The 17,151-nt window shown below is 42.5% G+C and overlaps 1 protein-coding gene across 7 annotated transcripts in view; it reads left to right on the plus strand.

Moving 5' to 3' along the window:
- Positions 1–17,151, plus strand: part of VWA3B (von Willebrand factor A domain containing 3B) — a 169,312-nt gene that overhangs the window by 27,504 nt on the left and 124,657 nt on the right. For 6 of the 7 annotated variants that reach the window (XR_008700128.1, XM_055539392.1, XM_055539393.1 and 3 more), the window contains one exon: positions 1,999–2,114. The exons of the other annotated variant lie outside the window; for it this stretch is intronic. Coding sequence is in view for 5 of the 6 variants with exons in the window: in XM_055539392.1 (XP_055395367.1) it covers positions 1,999–2,114 (116 nt within the window). In the remaining variant the exon portion in view is untranslated. The remainder of the gene's footprint in view (positions 1–1,998; positions 2,115–17,151) is intronic. 7 annotated transcript variants of the gene reach the window in all.

Here is a 17,151-nt window from a genome sequence, read left to right on the forward strand (position 1 = left end):
TCCTGAATATTCATTGGAAGGACTGATGCTGAAGCTGAAACTCCAATACTTTGGCCACCTGATGCGAAGGACTGATTCATTGGAAAAGACCCTGATGCTGGAAAAGATTGAAGGCAGGAAGAGAAGAAGATGACAGAGGATGAGATGGTTGGATGGCATCACCAACTCAATGGACATGAATTTGAGTAAGCTCCGGGAATTGGCGATGGACAGGGAAGCCTGGCGTGCTGTGGTCCATGGGGTCACAAAGAATCAGACACGAGTGAGCAACTGAACTGAACTGAACTGATGGTTGTGAGAACTGGACCATAAAGAAGTCAGAATGCTGAAGAATTGTCGCTTTTGAACTGTGGTGTTGGAGAAGACTGTTGAGAATCCCTTGGGCAGCAAGGAGGTCAGACCAGTGAATCCTAAAGGAAATCAACTTTGAATATTCACTGGAAGGATTGATGCTGAAGTAGAAGCTCTAATACTTTGGCCACCTGATGTGAAGAGCTGACTCACTGGAAAAGATCTCGATGTTGGGAAAGATTGAAGGCAGAAGGAGAAGAGGGCGGCAGGGGATTAGATGTTTGGATGGCATCACCAATGCAGTGGACATGAACTTGGGCAAAGTCTGGGATTTGGTGGGAGACAGGGAAGCCTGGCATGCTGCAGTCCATGGGGTTGCAAAGAATCGGACACAACTTGGTGAGTAAACAACAACAATGCTTCCTAAGGCCCACTTGACTTACAGTCCAGGATGTCTGGCTCTCATTGAGTGATCAAACCATCATGGTTATCCAGGTCATTAAGACCTTTTTTTGTACAATTTTGTGTATTCTTGCCACCTCTTCTTAGTATCTTCTGCTTCTGTTAGGTTCATACCATTTCTGTCCTTTATTGTGCCCATCTTTGCATGAAATGTTCCCTTGATATCTCGATAATTTCTTGAAGAGATCTCCAGTGTTTCCAGTTCTATTGTTTTCCTCTGTTTCTCTTCATTGTTCACTTAAGAAGTCTTTTTTTCTCTCCTTGCTATTCTTTGGAACTCTGCATTCAGTTGGGTGTATCTTTCCCTTTATACTTTGCCTATAAGTGGTATCATACAATGTTTGTCTTTCTGATTTATTTCATTTCATATGATAACCTCTAGGTCCATCCATGGTGCTGCGAATGGCATTGTTTCATTCTTTCCATGGCTGAATAATATTCCATTGTATATATGTACCACATCTTCTTTATTCATTCATCTATTGATGGACACCTAGGTTGCTTCCATGTCTTGGCTAGGGTAAATAGGGCACCATGAACATTGGTACACAGGCGCTTTTTGAGCTTTAAGCTACATGGAACTGCCCCAGGGACCTTGTTAAAGTGCAAGTTCTGACTCAATGAATCCAGGTGGGGCCCAGGAATGTGCATCCCTAGCCAGCTCCCAGGTGCTGCTGCTGCTCCTAGGACCTCACTTAGAGAAGTCAGGCCTTAAAAACTCGCCCACACTGAATTCTTTTCATTAGTCCTTATGCTCAGGTCCTGGGGGCAGTGTGTGTTTGCTGAGTTAAAGCTGACTGAAGCCCATCAGCAGCCCATCAGATAAGCCAATGGTGCCTGTTATCACCAAATTTCAACACTGAGCCCTCAGGACTATGGGCACTGTCTGGCCCCTCATTAGCTTCTTGGCTATCAAAACTGTGTTGACATGATGGAACCCTGGGAACAAAAGAATAAATCTCAGCACAGGGTATCATTTTTCCAGGATCAGTAAATACCATTTGGTTGAGCTAAGTGTCCTCTAATGAAACAGAAGAGTCATCAGTTAAAATCCCAATGGCTTCTCAATTCTCTGTTCTGTTCTGCCTTCCTGTCTTTTGTTTGTAGGAATTGACAAGGTACAGGGGAAAGCAGTGAACACTTGGAAGATTCTTAGCACCACAGAAGAGCAAATTCACAGCCTTGGGAGAATGAATAGGCATGTGCACTTACTAGCCTAATGTGGCAAATCTCTTCCTATTTCAGATTCCATGCATTTGCAGAGAGAACAGAGTGTGTAGAATTTCCTGCCTTTCCCATTAAGGATGGTGACAGTGTGATTACTTGGAATTCAAGGAAACTGAAAGGAAAACTCCCTCCAGGTATCTGGGGTCAAAAAGAAGTGTGTACTTTATGTCTTAATAACTCCAGATGATCCCTGGCCTTGAAAAATAAAGCACAAGGGAGAGAGACTAACCGTATCTTTTGTATTATTCATGTGGTACGGGGCAGAGTTCATAGATGTTAATGGAGCATTTGGCAGCCTGGCAACCAGGCATAAGTGTTTTACCTGAGGAAGTAGCCTCAGTGAGATGTGTTTCCTAGCTTGGGAAACTTCTAGAGACACGGCCCCAGGCGTGTCAGTGCGGTCTTCATTCTTGGACAGGCAGAGCTGCTCTGGCCCGGGTTATCTGGAAGCTATAATGAGGATGCCCTCACTTCTTGTGGGTTTTCTGCTGCCTCCCCGTCAGGGCTGGCAGTGCTTCTAGATGTACATGCTGGATGATCCTGCCTCTTGTGAGGGCCAAGGGCATATAGGAAACTCTGGAGGCTGAATGAACTTCCTCTTTCATTCAAAAGATGTGATCAGAGAGTTTAATAGGCATTGAGAACAAGCTCAGGAAATAAGTGAGAAATAGTACTGTGATTCAGGAATCCAGTTCTAGAAGCTTCCTCCGAAAGCAGCAGATGGGAGTTTCTTTGGGGAGCTGATGAGATTGCTAAGCTGGAAATACACTGAGTAAACACCACTGAGAGGAGTGGAGCAGGGAAGGTAGCTCCTGTGGGAATGTGAGATGACCCAGCACAGAGGGCATTAGAAGTCTGAGAAAGCCTATCCCAACCCCTATCTTCCCGCTCATTTATGATAATCATCAGAAAGATTTCTAGCTTCAAACAGCCAGGAACTATTCTTTGGGGGTAGTTTGGGGCTGGGGAAGAAGTGCAGGGTACACATGTTTGCAAGTTCCCTCTGTTTACATAACAGTGTTGCAGAGGCTCCAGAGAGAAGGGCCCTGGGACTGCGTTGGAGCCACTTGCATTTGCAGCTCAGGGGTTGACACACACTTTGTGAGTTCAGATTCTGGGTCGCCCCAGAGCAGGGGAGAGGTTCCAGTTGAGGTCATCAGGGTCACTGCTTTGGGTCACTTACACCTTTGCTCTCATGGTGAGGTGGACATCTCCAGGGGATTTGAGAAAATGTCAGTTGGTAAGCAAAATTGTTGCTTATCTAAGAAAAACATTAATTTAGGATGTATGCCTTTGAAAGTAATTTATAAGATTACACCTAGTGGGCAATGAATCAGTCAAAGTAAAGAATGTGAGATGTCACCAGCTCCCCAAGGCACACCAGTGACCGTAAATGGGGTTTAATTCAGGCCTATGTGTTCCTTGGCAACTTGTTATAAAGGGAAGCGTCTCTGTCTGCATAGCTTACATTTTCAACAACTACCCTCTTTCCAATTACCTTGAAGCATACAAATCAAATTACAGATAAAAACAATTTTCTTAGAATGAGGTCCTCGGTGTGGCCTGCCATTCTAATGCCATCTCAGTGATCACATGTTCTGAACTAGGGAGAGAATCTCAAATCCTAAATATGTGATCTTGTCCCTTCAATCCATCACAGTGTCCTAGAAATGCCAGCATTTCAGAACCTACCTCTCCTACTCAAAAAAAAAAAAAAAAAAACCCTGCCCAGAAATCCTTGAGATGGTTTTGGTTTGGAAAATGTGTGCTTTTCAGCCTCACTCAGGCTCAGAGGCAGTTCTCCAATCTTGCCCTGATCAGTTCCCCCTCCCTGTCTCTCCATCATCTGTCTCAAGCATTTATCAGTTGAGCTTCTTCAAGGCCCTCTCTAGTCTCCTCTGGAGATAATTCCGCCTTCTGTTACGTAGAAAAGACATACTGTCAAGTGCGGGGTTGGAGGAGCAGTGCTCAGAGAAGCGAACTGGCAACTGAAAGAAATGTCCTGCTGTTTCTGACTTTGAGGTTTCCAGAGCGTGAGTTCCCCTCATCCCATGCGCTACATCAAGGCTATAAACCTCTGTAGTCAAGATAATAGTTTTTAAAAACTGTTGTAAAATGTACATAAAATTTATCATCATAAGGACTTCCCTGACAGTCCAGTAGTTAAGACACCATGCTGCAGCGGGCATGGGTTCGATCCCGGGTCGGGAAACTAAGATCTCATATGCCAAGTGGCACAGCCAAAAAAAAATTTATCATCTGAACCATTTTTAAAGTGTTAAGTACATTCTCTAAACTCAGGAGTGTCAAGTACCTTCACTGTGTTGTGCAACCATCTCCAGAACTTCGTCCCTCTTGGAAAACTGAAACTCTGTACCCATTAAAAAAACCTCTCCATTTCTCCCTCTCCACAGCCCTGCCCCCAACATTTGCCATTCTGCTTCCTGTCTCTGAATCTGACTGCTCTAGGTAATTGGAATCACACAGCATGTGTCATTTTGTGACTGGCTAATTTTACTTAGCACATGTCCTCAGGGCTCATCCATGTAATAGCATGTCAGAATTTCCTTCTGTTTAAAGGTCGAATAATATTCCATTCTCTCTTTGTGTGTGTGTATAGGGTGCAAGTCCAAGGCTGGCCACTTTCTTTGGTTTCTAGAATTCAGTTTAATGTTTGATTCCAGTGCCCTACTATCGCAGCAGATTAGGGGAAAGTTAACCCCAGTCATTCCCAGGGATGACTCCTGAGCTTTTCCCACAGCTTGGAGATCCTCAGCTGTGCTAAGGCATCAGGAGGCGACTCTAGTAGTTGGATATCTGTTCCTGCAAATTGCCCTATAAATATCCCCTATGCCCGTCTTATGGTCACTCCATGCTGAGCAGTTCTCTGCTGTTCCTGTGCATGGTGGCTTTGGATGTGGGAGTCCTTTGTAGACTCTACCCCCCACACCGTTCACCCTGGGACGAAGGCCCAGGGTGCTGCAGAGACTCAGAGCCAGTTCTCACCTTATCCCAGGATAAGGGGATTTCTTCTCTTCTTCCCCAAGCCAGGGGGAATCTCCTTCTAATCTGGGATACCGCTTCTCTTCCTATTGCTTCTTAAAGCTACCTGCTTTGTAAACCCCAGCACCTCTCCTTGGAGTGGGGGATGGGATTAGGCTTCAATAGAAAAAGCCAGAATGTCTTGCAGGCTGTTTCCTCTTTCTGCTCTGCCTTTTTTGGGGCAACTTTGCTGTGTTCCTGATACCTGCATCAAGGTGGAGGAAGGAGATGGGGAAGAGAAAAATACAGGGAGAACAGATGAACATAAAAAATATGATCCAACAATACACATAGAGGAAAACAATAGAATGGGAAAGACTAGAGATCTCTTCAAGAAAATTAGAGATACCAAGGGAACATTTCATGCAAAGATGGGCACAATAAAGGACAGGAAACAGTATGGACCTAACAGAAGCAGAAGATATTAAAAAGGGGTGGCAGGAATACACAGAAGAACTATACAAAAAAGATCTTCATGACCCAGATAACCACCATGGTGTGATCACTCACCTAGAGCCAGACAACCTGGAATGAGAAGTAAAATGGGCCTTAGGAAGCATCACTATGAACAAAGCTAGTGGAGGTGATGGAATTCAGTTGAACTATTTCAAATCCTAAAAGATGATGCTGTGAAAGTGCTGCACTCAATATGCCAGCAAATCTGGAAAACTCAGCAGTGGCCACAGGACTGGAAAAGGTCAGTTTTCATTCCAATCCCAAAGAAAGACAATGCCAAAGAATGTTCAAACTACCACACAATTGCACTCATCTCATATGCCAGCAAAGTAATGCTCAAAATTCTCCAAGCCAGGCTTCAACAGGACATGAACCAAGAACTTCCAGATGTTCAAGTTGGATTTAGAAAAGGCAGAGGAACCAGAGATTAAATTGCCAACATCTGTTAGATCATAGAAAAGGCAAGAGAGTTTCAGAAAAACATCTACTTCTGTTTCATTGACTGCGTGGGTCACAACAAACTGGAAAATTCTTAAAGAGATGGAAATACCAGACCACCTTACCCGCCTCCTGAGAAAGCTGTATGCAGGTCAAGAAGCAACAGTTAGGACTGGACATGGAACATGGAAAGGAGTATGCCAAGGCTGTGTATTGTCACCTTGCTTATTTAACTTACATGTAGAGTACATCGTGTGAGATGCTAGACTGGATGAAGCAAAGAGGGAATCAAGATTGCTGGGAGAAATAGCAATAATCTCAGATATGCTGATGACACCACCCTTATGGCAGAAAGCAAAGAGGAACTGAAGAGCCTCTTGATGAAAGTGAAAAAGCTGGCTTAAAACTCAACATTCAAAAAACTAAGATCATGGCATCCAGTCCCATCACTTCATGGCAAATAGATGGGGAAACAATGGAAACAGTGACAGACTTTATTTTCCTGGGCTCCAAAATCACTGTAGGTGGTGACTGCAGCTGTGAAATTAAAAGACGCTTGCTTCTTGGAAGAAAAGCTATGACCAACCTAGACAGCATATTAAAAAGTAGAGCCATTAGTTTACCAACAAAGGTCTGTCTAGTCAAAGCTATGGTTTTTCCAGTAGTCATGTTTGGATGTGAGAATTGAACCATAAAGAAAGCTGAGTGCCAAAGAACTGATACTTTTGAACATGTGTTGGAGAAGAGTCCCTTGGACTGCAAGGAGATCAAATCAGTCAATCCTAAAGGAATTGAGTCCTGAATATTCACTGGATGGACTGATGCTGACGCTGAAGCTCCAATACTTTGCCTACCTGATGCAAAGAACTGACTCATTGGAAGAGACTGATGCTGGGAAAGATTGAAGGCAGGAGGAGAAGGGGATGACAGAGAATGAGATGGTTGGATGGCATCACTGACACGATGGACATGAGTTTGAGCCAACTCTGGGAGTTGGTGATGGACAGGGAAGCCTGGCATGCTGCAGTCTTTGTGTAGCAAAGAGTTGGACACAGCTGAGTGACTGAACTGAACTGAATGATAAGCATAAATATGACCTTTTATAGAGGTGAAACCTTAACCCCAGGATGGGCTTTCTCTGAAGGAAGATAATATATCCAGTTGCTATTTTTTATTCTATAAAATAACACTTCAGGAATCAGTGTTGGAGAATGGAAAACGGAGAGTTGGCATGCTATTAAATTGGTGACACATATAGGTCTGGATCTGCTCTGTTCAGTATGGGAGCCGCCAACCACATGTGGCTAGTGAGCATTGAAGTGTGAATCCAATTTGAGATGCGTTGTAAGGAATCCCCTGGTGGTTCAGTGATTAGGATTCCGCACTTTCACTGCTGGGGGGCCCAGTTCAATCTCTGCTCCAGGAACTGAAATCCCACAAACTGCACCGAGTGGCAAAAAAAAAAAAGGTAATGCACTGTAAGTGAAAAATGCACCTAGAATCTCAAAGACTGAGTGGGGAAAAATGCAAATTACCACATGAAAAAAATGTGAATTATCACAAAATCTATTTAATATAGATTAAATGTCAAACTGATAACATAAAAATATGCATTGCATCAAATATTATTGATAAAATTAAGTTCTTTCTAACTTAATTGTGGCTGCTAGAAAATTAGAAATTATATATGTGGTTCACCTATTGAATTAGTATTGGATTGTTTTGCTCTAGAGCCACTCTAGCTGCATCATCACTTAAGCAGCTGTGTAACTTTGGGAAAGTTATTTAACCTTTCTGCTTCCTTTTCTCATCTATAAAATGGGACTAATAAATTATTATTATATTATACTATATTATATTACTGTTTATGTGCCATGTGCTCAGTTGCTCAGTCATGTCCAACTCTTTATGACCCTATGGACTGTAGCCCACCAGGCTCCTCTGTCCATGGGATTCTCCAGGCAAGAATACTGGAGTGGGTTGCCATTTCCTTCTCCAGGGGATCTTCCAGACCCAGGGATCAAACCGCATCTTTTGCATCTCCTGCATTGGCAGGTGGATTCTTTACCCTTGTGCCACCTGAGGAGCATATTGCTGTATATTATATTATTTGTGTTAAATGATGAGGAGGCGGAGAGAAATAAAGTGTTGTACTATGTTCAGGGAACTCAAATGCAGTAAAATTAAAGGCCCAGGCTTTGGAGCCAGACCTAGGTTTGGATTTATCGCTTAGCTGTGTGATCTTAGTTAAGGTACTTAACTAATCTGATCTTTGGCTTTCTTATTTATGAATGGAGATGATGATGTTTGGGGCTGTCCTCATGGCACTAGTGGCAAAGAAGCCACCTGCCATTGCGGAGGCATAAGAGACTTGGGTTCAATCCCTGGGAAGACCCCCTGGAGGAGGGCATGGCAACCCACTCCAGTATCCTTGCCTGGAGAATCCCACGGGCAGAGGAGCCTGGTGGGCTACAGTCCATGGGGTTGCACAGAGTCAGACATGACTGAAGTGACTGAGCATGCAGCACGCACGATGATGTTCACCTTATGGGTTGTTAGGAATATATTTATATATGTGTGTGTGTGTGTGTGTGTGTGTGTGTGTACACTGTATAAAACACTGTGTGTATATATACACGCACACACAGTGTTTTAAGCAGTACCTGGCACATAGTTAACCAGTCAATAATTTATAACTTGTTATTGTCATAACCATCATCCTGTGGGTTACTCTACTGTTATTACCCCCAAGTAAGCAACTTAAAGACTGAATTTGTTTACCTTTACTTCTGTCATTCCAATTCTCATGTTTGTTTTAATTCTTCTATTAAGTACATTTAGTTCTGACTTGCAGTCCATCTGCTTTGGTTTCCCAAGCCATCCCTTGGTTGGCTAAAGTTTATCTTCTAATAGTTTCTCCAAGGAGGGAATCAGAGAAAAAATATCCCCAATGTTTCCAAATGTTCTTTTCTACCTCTTTATACTTAAGACATCTTGGCTGGATGGAAAGTTCTGGCTCACATTTTGTTTGTCTTCTGTGTGTTACGGATTGTGCTACAGTATCTTCTCATAGATCATGCTGCCGAGAAGAACTCCAAGGCCAGCTTAATTTTTTTTCTTTCATAAGTGACTTGTCTTTTGGCCTGGTTGCCTAGGAGTTTCTTTTATTCCACCAAGCTTTATTGAGATACAACTGACATATAGTATTGTAAAAGTTTAAGATGTACAGTATGATGGTGTGATACACATATATTGTGAAATGATTATCACAATAAGCTTAGTTAAAGCATCTATCACCTCACATAATTACATTTTTTGTGTTTTGAGAGCATTAAATATCCTCTTAGCAACCTTCAAATGTATAATACAGTATTGTTAAATATAGTCACCACACTGTACATTAGATCTCCAGGATTTACTCATCTAATAACTAGAAATTTGTACCCTTTGACCAATTTCTCTCCATTTCTCTCACCCCAGCCGCTGACAACAACCATTCTACTTCCTCTTCTACAACTTTGGCTTTTTTTGTTTTTACATATAAGTGAGATCATAATAGCATTTTGTCTTTCTAATTTATTTCACTTAGCTGCCCTCAGGGTTCCTTCTATCTCATGACTGATTAATATTGCATAGATAGATGTTTTAAATTTTTATACCCGTAAAAAGTAAAATATAAAATCACATTTTCTAAATTCATTCATCTGTCAGTGGATAATTAGGTTATTTCCATGTTATGACGGTTATAAATAATGCTGCTATGAACATGGGAGTACAGATGTCATTTTAAGACAGTAATTTCATTTTGTCTGGTTATATACCCAGAAGTGGGATTGCTGGATCATATGATACTTCTATTTTCAGTTTCTTGAGGAACCTCCATCCTGTTTTTTGTAGTGGCTTCACAAGTTTACATTTCCCAGCAACAGTGCACAAACGTTGCCTTTTCTCTACATTCTCACCAACACTGTTACCTTTTTATAATAGCCATTCTAACAGGTTTGTGCTGATGTCTTGTATTGATTTGTTTTTCCCTGATAATTAGTGATGTTGAGCACCTTTTCATGTATGTGTTGACCGTTTGTATGTCTTCTCTGGAAAAATATCTATTCAAGTCGTTTGCCCATTTTAATTGGGTTGTTTGTGCTTTTGCTAATAAGTAGTTTGAGTTCCTTTACATTTTCTGTGTTAACTCCTCCTAAGATAAAAGGTTGGTAAGTATCTATTATACTTCCATTCTGTAGGTTGCCTTTTGTTTTACTGATAGTTTCTTTCTCTGTGGAGACAATTTTTAGTTTGATATAGCCCCACTTATTTATTTTTGCTTTTGTTGCTTGCTGTGTTGGTGTCCTACCCCCAAAAATTGTTGCCAAAACCTGTATCAAGGGGCTTTTCCCCTGTGTTTTCTCCTAGTAGTTTTACAGTTTCAAAATGTTTAAATTACTTAAGTTTAAGCCTTTAATCCGTTTAGAGTTGATCTGAAGAGTGGCATAAGATAGAGGTCCAGTTTCATTCTTCTACGTGTGAATATTCAGTTTTCCCAACACCATTTTTTGAAGAGACTATAATTTTTCTATCGAGGATTCTTGGCTCCTTTGTCAGGTATTAGTTGACTTTATATGCACGGATATAGAGACTATCATACTTAGTGAAGTCAGAGAAAGACAAGTGTCATATGATATCACTTATATATGGAATCTAAAAAGAGATACAAATGAACTTGCTTATAAAACAAATAGACTCATAGACATTGAAAACAAATTTGTGATTACCAAGAGGGAAAGGGTAGGGGAGGGATAAATAAGGAGTTTGGGATTAGCAGATACACATGACTATATGTAAAATAAATAAACAACAAAGACTTACTGTATATCATAACTGTGTCTCAATTTTAAAAATATGGGAAAAAAGGAAATTCCATTGCAGTCCGGTGGTTAAGATGCTGAGCTGCCACTGAAGGGGGCGTGGGTTCAATCCCTGGTTGTAGAACTAAGATGCTATATAGTGTGGGGGAAAAAAAAAAGGTGGGGGGTTAAAAAAAAAAAAGAAAAGGAGTGAATTTCGGGTAATAGGAAAAGATGATGATTTTCTGAGAGAGTTTTTGTGTCCAATACGCCTGGCAAAATGGTGTTAGGAAATCTGTTCTGCTCCACAGTATTGTTCTGAAGTCCAGAAATGGTGTGGCTGTAAAAATTTGGCTGATTCTACCTTCAGAAACTAAACTTTTTTGTGTGTTGGTGAAGGAAAAATGCATGAAAGAAACTAGGTTTTACAAAACCAAAATTTACTTATTTTAAGGTATGTTCTGCCTGTCTGGCTTAAGGAGAAAAAGCAACCAAGTCCTTATCCTTGGAAGACATTGTGATCTTGAATTAGGTATTTAAATTTTGCAGGCCCATCACTCAGACTTGGCATCACTTCTTTGTTTCTAAGCGGTAATTTAATTTAGAAGCACCGACTGGTGCCTGTTTATGGTTTACTGAGAGCAGTTCTCTCAGAGGTCTCCTTCTTGCTCCCCGAGAACTCAGTTTAATTCAATAGATGGAGCCGGAGCAGCTGCACTTCCAAAACTATTGCCACATTACAGATTATGAGGCTGAGACTTTAATTATCTCCAAAGTCCTGCTCCTCCTAATGGCTTGCCTTGGATTTCTTATTAATACTACTCTGAGACAGTCCTCTGGTTAATTAAGCACTTATTAAATGCCTTGTGTGTGCTTTGGAGTCTCAATAGGGGTGAGGAGGAAATTCAAAAGGAATAGAAGACAAAGTTCCTATTCAGGGAACCCCAAAGTCTTAGGATATCAATTTGGCTTCCACTTGGTAATTTAATTTCCCATGATAACTATAGGATCTCAGTTTAAGGTTTAAGAATTGCCCACCTACACTCAATCTTCTTCTTCCCTTAAGATACATCTTCACCTGATATATGGGAAGGTCTCAGTTCAGTTCAGTTCACTCAGTCGTGTCCAGCTCTTTGCCACCCCATGGACTACAGCATGCCAGGCTTCCCTGTCCATCAGCAACTCCCAGAGTTTGTTCAAATTCATGTCCATCGAGTCGGTGATGCCATCCAACCATCTCATCCTCTGTCATCCCTTTCTCTTCCTGCCTTTAATCTCTCCCAGCATCAGGGTCTTTTCCAATGAGTCAGTTCACATCAGGTGGCCAAAGTATTGGAGTTTCAGCTTTCAGTATCAGTCCTTCCAATGAATATTCAGGACTGATCTCCTTTAGGATTGACTGATTTGATCTCCTTACAGTCCAAGGGACGCTCAAGAGTCTTCTCCAACACCATAGTTTAAAAGCATCAATTCTTCAGTGCTCAGCTTTCTTTACGGTTCAACTCTCACATCCATATATGACTACTGGAAAAACCATAGCTTTGACTAGATGGACCTTTGTTGGTAAAGTAATGTCTCCATTTTTTAATATACTATATAATGTCTAGATTTGTTACAGCTTTTCTTCTAAGGAACAAGCGTCTTTTAATTTCATGGCTGCAGTCACCATCTGCTGTGATTTTGGAGCCCAAGAAAATAAAGTCTGTCATTGTTTCCATTGTTTCCCCATCTATTTGCCATGAAGTGATGGGACCGGAGGCCATGATTTTAGTTTCCTAAATGTTGAGCTTTAAGCCAACTTTTTCACTCTCCTCTTTCACTTTCATCAAGAGGCTCTTTAGTTCCTCTTCACTTTCTGCCATAAGGGTGGTGTCATCTGCATACCTGAGGTTATTGATATTTCTCCCGGCAATCTTGATTCCAGCTTGTGCTTCCTCCAGCCCAGCGTTTCTCATGATGTACTCTGCATATAAGTAGGGTAACAATATACAGCCTTGACGTACTCCTTTTCCTATTTGGAACCAGTCTGTTGTTCCATGTCCAGTTCTAACTGTTGCTTCCTGACCTGCATACAGATTTCCCAAGAGGCAGGTCAGGTAGTCTGGTATTCCCATCTCTTGAAGAATTTTCCACAGGGAACCCCTTTATTGCTTGCTTTCTACCATGGGAAGAAGAATGATGATTTATATTCATATTTTCTATGTGAATATTGGACAATTAGACTGCATTCCATTTGCATTTTATAGTGTTCCACTTAGAAGAAAGAGACCCCAGGAGATGAAACCATAGCCAACTGTTAAGATTTACCCACACTTGAGATTTGAAATTGCTTTTAAGACATTGTGTTGATTGTGAAACACATATATTCATTGTTCCATGAAAATGTTAGATGTTTATCAACATGGTGAAATGAGTCTATTTGCTTTAAATTAACATAAAGGAGATCAGTCCTGGGTGTTCATTGGAAGGACTGATGTTGAAGCTGAAACTCCAATACTTTGGCCACCTGATGCAAAGAGCTGACTCATTGGAAAAGACCCTGATGCTGGGAAACATTGGGGGCAGGAGGAGAAGGGGACGATGGAGGATGAGATGGTTGGATGGTACCACCGACTCAATGGACATGAGTTAGGGTGAACTCCGGGAGTTGGTGATGGACAGGGAGGCCTGGCGTGCTGCAGTTCATGGGGTCACAAAGAGTCGGACACGACTGAGCAACTGAACTAAACTGAATTAGTGGTTACTTTCCATAGGGCAAGACTGAGGAAAATATCTTAATATGTAATTTAACACAAGGAACTGTGAATTTTTCCATTATAACAAAAACTACCAATTTCACCACTTTCAATCCCTTTATGGATATAATATGTCCTCTTTTATCAGATCCATATTATAATTTTAGGTCTCTTGGAATTTTAATCACCTCATTGTTTATTATTATTTTTAAATGATTCATCACTTTCTGAAAAGAGATGTGCCATGTTTTCCTGAAAGTTCAGCCTTTGAGAGTCATCTTCAGCTTTTTTATATCCTTAAAATGAGTAGGGATTTAGGGCTCAGGCAGTCAGCCGAATTTCCACCCGGGGGGGCCAGTTCCTCCCCCAAGAGTCCTGGCCATGGGGAAAGGGCCACAAACTAATGAGCTCACAGTCTATTAATCACCTTTCTTCTCCTGCCCCTGGTATTGCTAATATTTCAGATATTGGAGGGAGAGGTGAACCTTCCCTTGCTGTGGCATGAAGATCTAAAAGTAAACAACTTACTGCTTTAGGGCATGTCACTGTCAATATCCAGCACACCTAGGGCACAGCCATATGCTCAAATGATATCAGTCTGTTATATACCATTCAGAAGAGTTTCTTGCATGATTAGGGGCTATCAGTTATGAGACAGTGCAATTCCTTGAGGAAAAAACATATTAGGTACTTGGTCATTGTTTCTTCATAAAAAATAAAAGGAGGAAGGATAGGAATTCTTACTGGAAACTCTGGATCCTGTGCTGAGTGCCTTGGAGGATATAAAGACAGAAGAGACATTATGCCCTTGCAAACAGAACCCGTAATCCAACTCTGCAGGCTGATACCATAGAAAAGCTGTAGGTCACAGCTCTCGGCCCCAGGATGGCCCTGGACACAGTGCTGTGTGGTGAGCTGTGTTGTTAGCAGCTGCTTACTAAAAATAAAGCCTTGTGTTTGTGAAGTATTGACTTAAATTGACGAGTTTGGATGGACTCCGGGAGGTGGTGATGGACAGGGAGGCCTGGTGTGCTGCGGTTCACGGGGTCACAAAGAGTCGGACATGACTGAGCAACTGAACTGAACTGAATTAGTGGTTAATTTCCACAGGGCGAGACTGAGCAAAATATCTTAATATGTAATTTAACACAAAGAACTGCGAATTTTTCCATTATAACAAAAACTACCAATTTCACCTCTTTCAATCCCTGTATGGATGTAATATGTCCCCTTTTATCAGATCCATATTATAATTTTAGGTCTCTTGGAATTTTAGGTCTCCTGGATTCAAGGTCTGGATACACTAATTCACTATCTCTGCCCAATGCTTCTTTGTGCTCTTTGGAATTGGAGGTTGACATGCCAGGCAGCCAGGAATTGCATATGGCGCCAGCCTGTCTAATGGCGTGTAGCCTGAGAGTGTGTCCTGGCACAAAAGCACTGAGAGCTGTGGTTGTGGCTGGTTCATTTCATGGGAATTAAGAAGGGGCAGAAGGCAGATGGCTGTTTCACGGAGAGGCTGGGTGAAGCTTGATGATGGAATCAGGCCGGTGCCTTGACTGAAGGGTGGGGTTGGGTAAGTGCGGTGGTGGGCTATGAGCCCCCGATTGGGAGCACAGGCAGATGCAGGGGCCCTGGAGGGCTGGGAGGACAGTGCTCTGGCCAGGTTCATGGTGGCAAACTATTAGAAGGGACATCCGTCCTGGGGGGCCTTGACCCCTGGGTTTAAATGCCAGCTCAGGGAGCAGGGCCCTGTTCACTTGACAGTGTCCACTCACCATGTATACTAAGTGCTCAATGAATATTTGCCAACTGAATAGAATAATGGGGACTTCCCTGGTGTCCAGTAGTTAAGAGTCCACCTGCCAATGCAGGGGACACGGGTTCAATCCTTGGTCCAGGAAGATTCCATATGCCATGGAACAACTAAGCCCATGTGCCACAGTTACTGAGCCTGTGCTCTGCAACTGGAGAAGCTACTGCAATGAGAAGCCCGCACACTGCAACTAGAGAAAGCCTGCATGCAGCAACGAGGACCTAACACAGTCAAAAATTATTTAATTAATTAAATTTTAAAAGATTAATGAATTGGACTCTGACAACTGGACTTTATGCTGCAGGTGAGACAAGGAAGTTTAACAGGGAGATGGTGTTTGGTGGCAGGTACTCTGTGGGCTCTTCCCCTGATACGTCAAAACATACCTGACCCGAGTCTCACTCATATGTTGAACTAGCCAGTCTGAAAAGTCTGTACCGGCTACAAATGACAAACAGCAGCTTGATGTGACCCTAGCTGCAACTGGTGTCAGCATTCTGGGAGCCTTCAAGTTGTTGCCACAAGGCCTAGGGGGATGTCAGGGGTTGGTGAGGGGAGAGAGTCCTTTGGGTTGGAGGATCTTTTAGGTCACCTTGGTGTCTCTAAGGCACAGACCCTGTTGCTGTGCATGACAGGTCTCTAGATGGCTTATACCTTGATGGTCAGAATCCATTGTGGTTTCATCTCCTCTCTGGTTTGACCTGGAGAAATTCAAACTCACAGAGCTTTCTGAATACTGAAATTTCTTGTGTCTCATCCCCCACACTCTTCTATTTTCAGCAGGGCTGTCTCTTTGGCTGCAGTTGTTTTGATTTTCCAGCTAAGTTCCTTAGAAGTGACCCAGATAAAAATGATAGCCCTTTCTGACTGCCTGTAGGATAACTTGAAATAAAACCTCTACCTTCTGGGAACTTCCCTGGTGGTCCAGTGGGCTAAGACTCTGACTTCCCAGTGCAGGGGTCCTGGGTTCATTGATCCCTCGTCAGGGAACTAGATCCCACATGCTGCAACTAAGACCCAGCACAGCCAAATAAATATTTTTTAAAAGTCATAAAAAACCGCCTCTACCTTCTAAGTTAAGCTTTTTATTGCCTGTGTTTTTTTCTTGTCTACTAGGTGGTTTTGTTTCATTCTGTTTGTTTTTAAAGCAAACATAGTTAAATGGGTGCTACTGCTGCCAAGTCACTTCTGTCGTGTCCAACTCTGTGCGACCCCATAGACGGCAGCCCACCAGGCTCCCTCGTCCCTGGGATTCTCCAAACAAGAACACTGGGGTGGGTTGCCATTTCCTTCTCCAGTGCATGAAAGTGAAAAGTGAAAGTGAAGTCGCTTAGTCGAGTCCGACCCTTAGCGACCCCATGGACTGCAGCCCACCAGGCTCCTCCGTCCATGGGATTTTCCAGGCAAGAGTACTGGAGTGGGTTGCCATATAATTCTATTTGTTTATTTTATTTTTGGCTGTGCTGGGTCTTTGTTACTGCTCTGGCTTTTTTCTAGTTGTGGTGAGCGGGGACTACTCTTTAGTTTCCATGCTCAGGCTTCTCATTTCAGTGGCTCGTCTTTGTTGCAGAGCACAGGGCTCTAGGGCTCATGGGCTTCAGTAGCTGTGGCATGTGGGCTCAGTGGTTGGCGCTCCCAGGCTCTGGAGCACAGAGTAGTTAAGGTGCACAGGCTTAGTTGCTCCCCAGCATGTGAAATCTTCCTGGATCAGGGATTGAACCGTGTCTTCCTCATTGGTGGGCGGATTCTTTATCACTGAACCACTAGGGAGGCCCTAGGTGGGTCGTTTTGAGTTGTTTTGTGTCCCGATCCCCAGTGTTGGAATGTGTAGCTGCCTAAT

The sequence above is a fragment of the Bubalus kerabau genome, chromosome 11, assembly GCF_029407905.1.
Source record: "Bubalus kerabau isolate K-KA32 ecotype Philippines breed swamp buffalo chromosome 11, PCC_UOA_SB_1v2, whole genome shotgun sequence".
In the NCBI taxonomy this organism is placed as follows: Eukaryota; Metazoa; Chordata; class Mammalia; order Artiodactyla; family Bovidae; genus Bubalus; species Bubalus kerabau.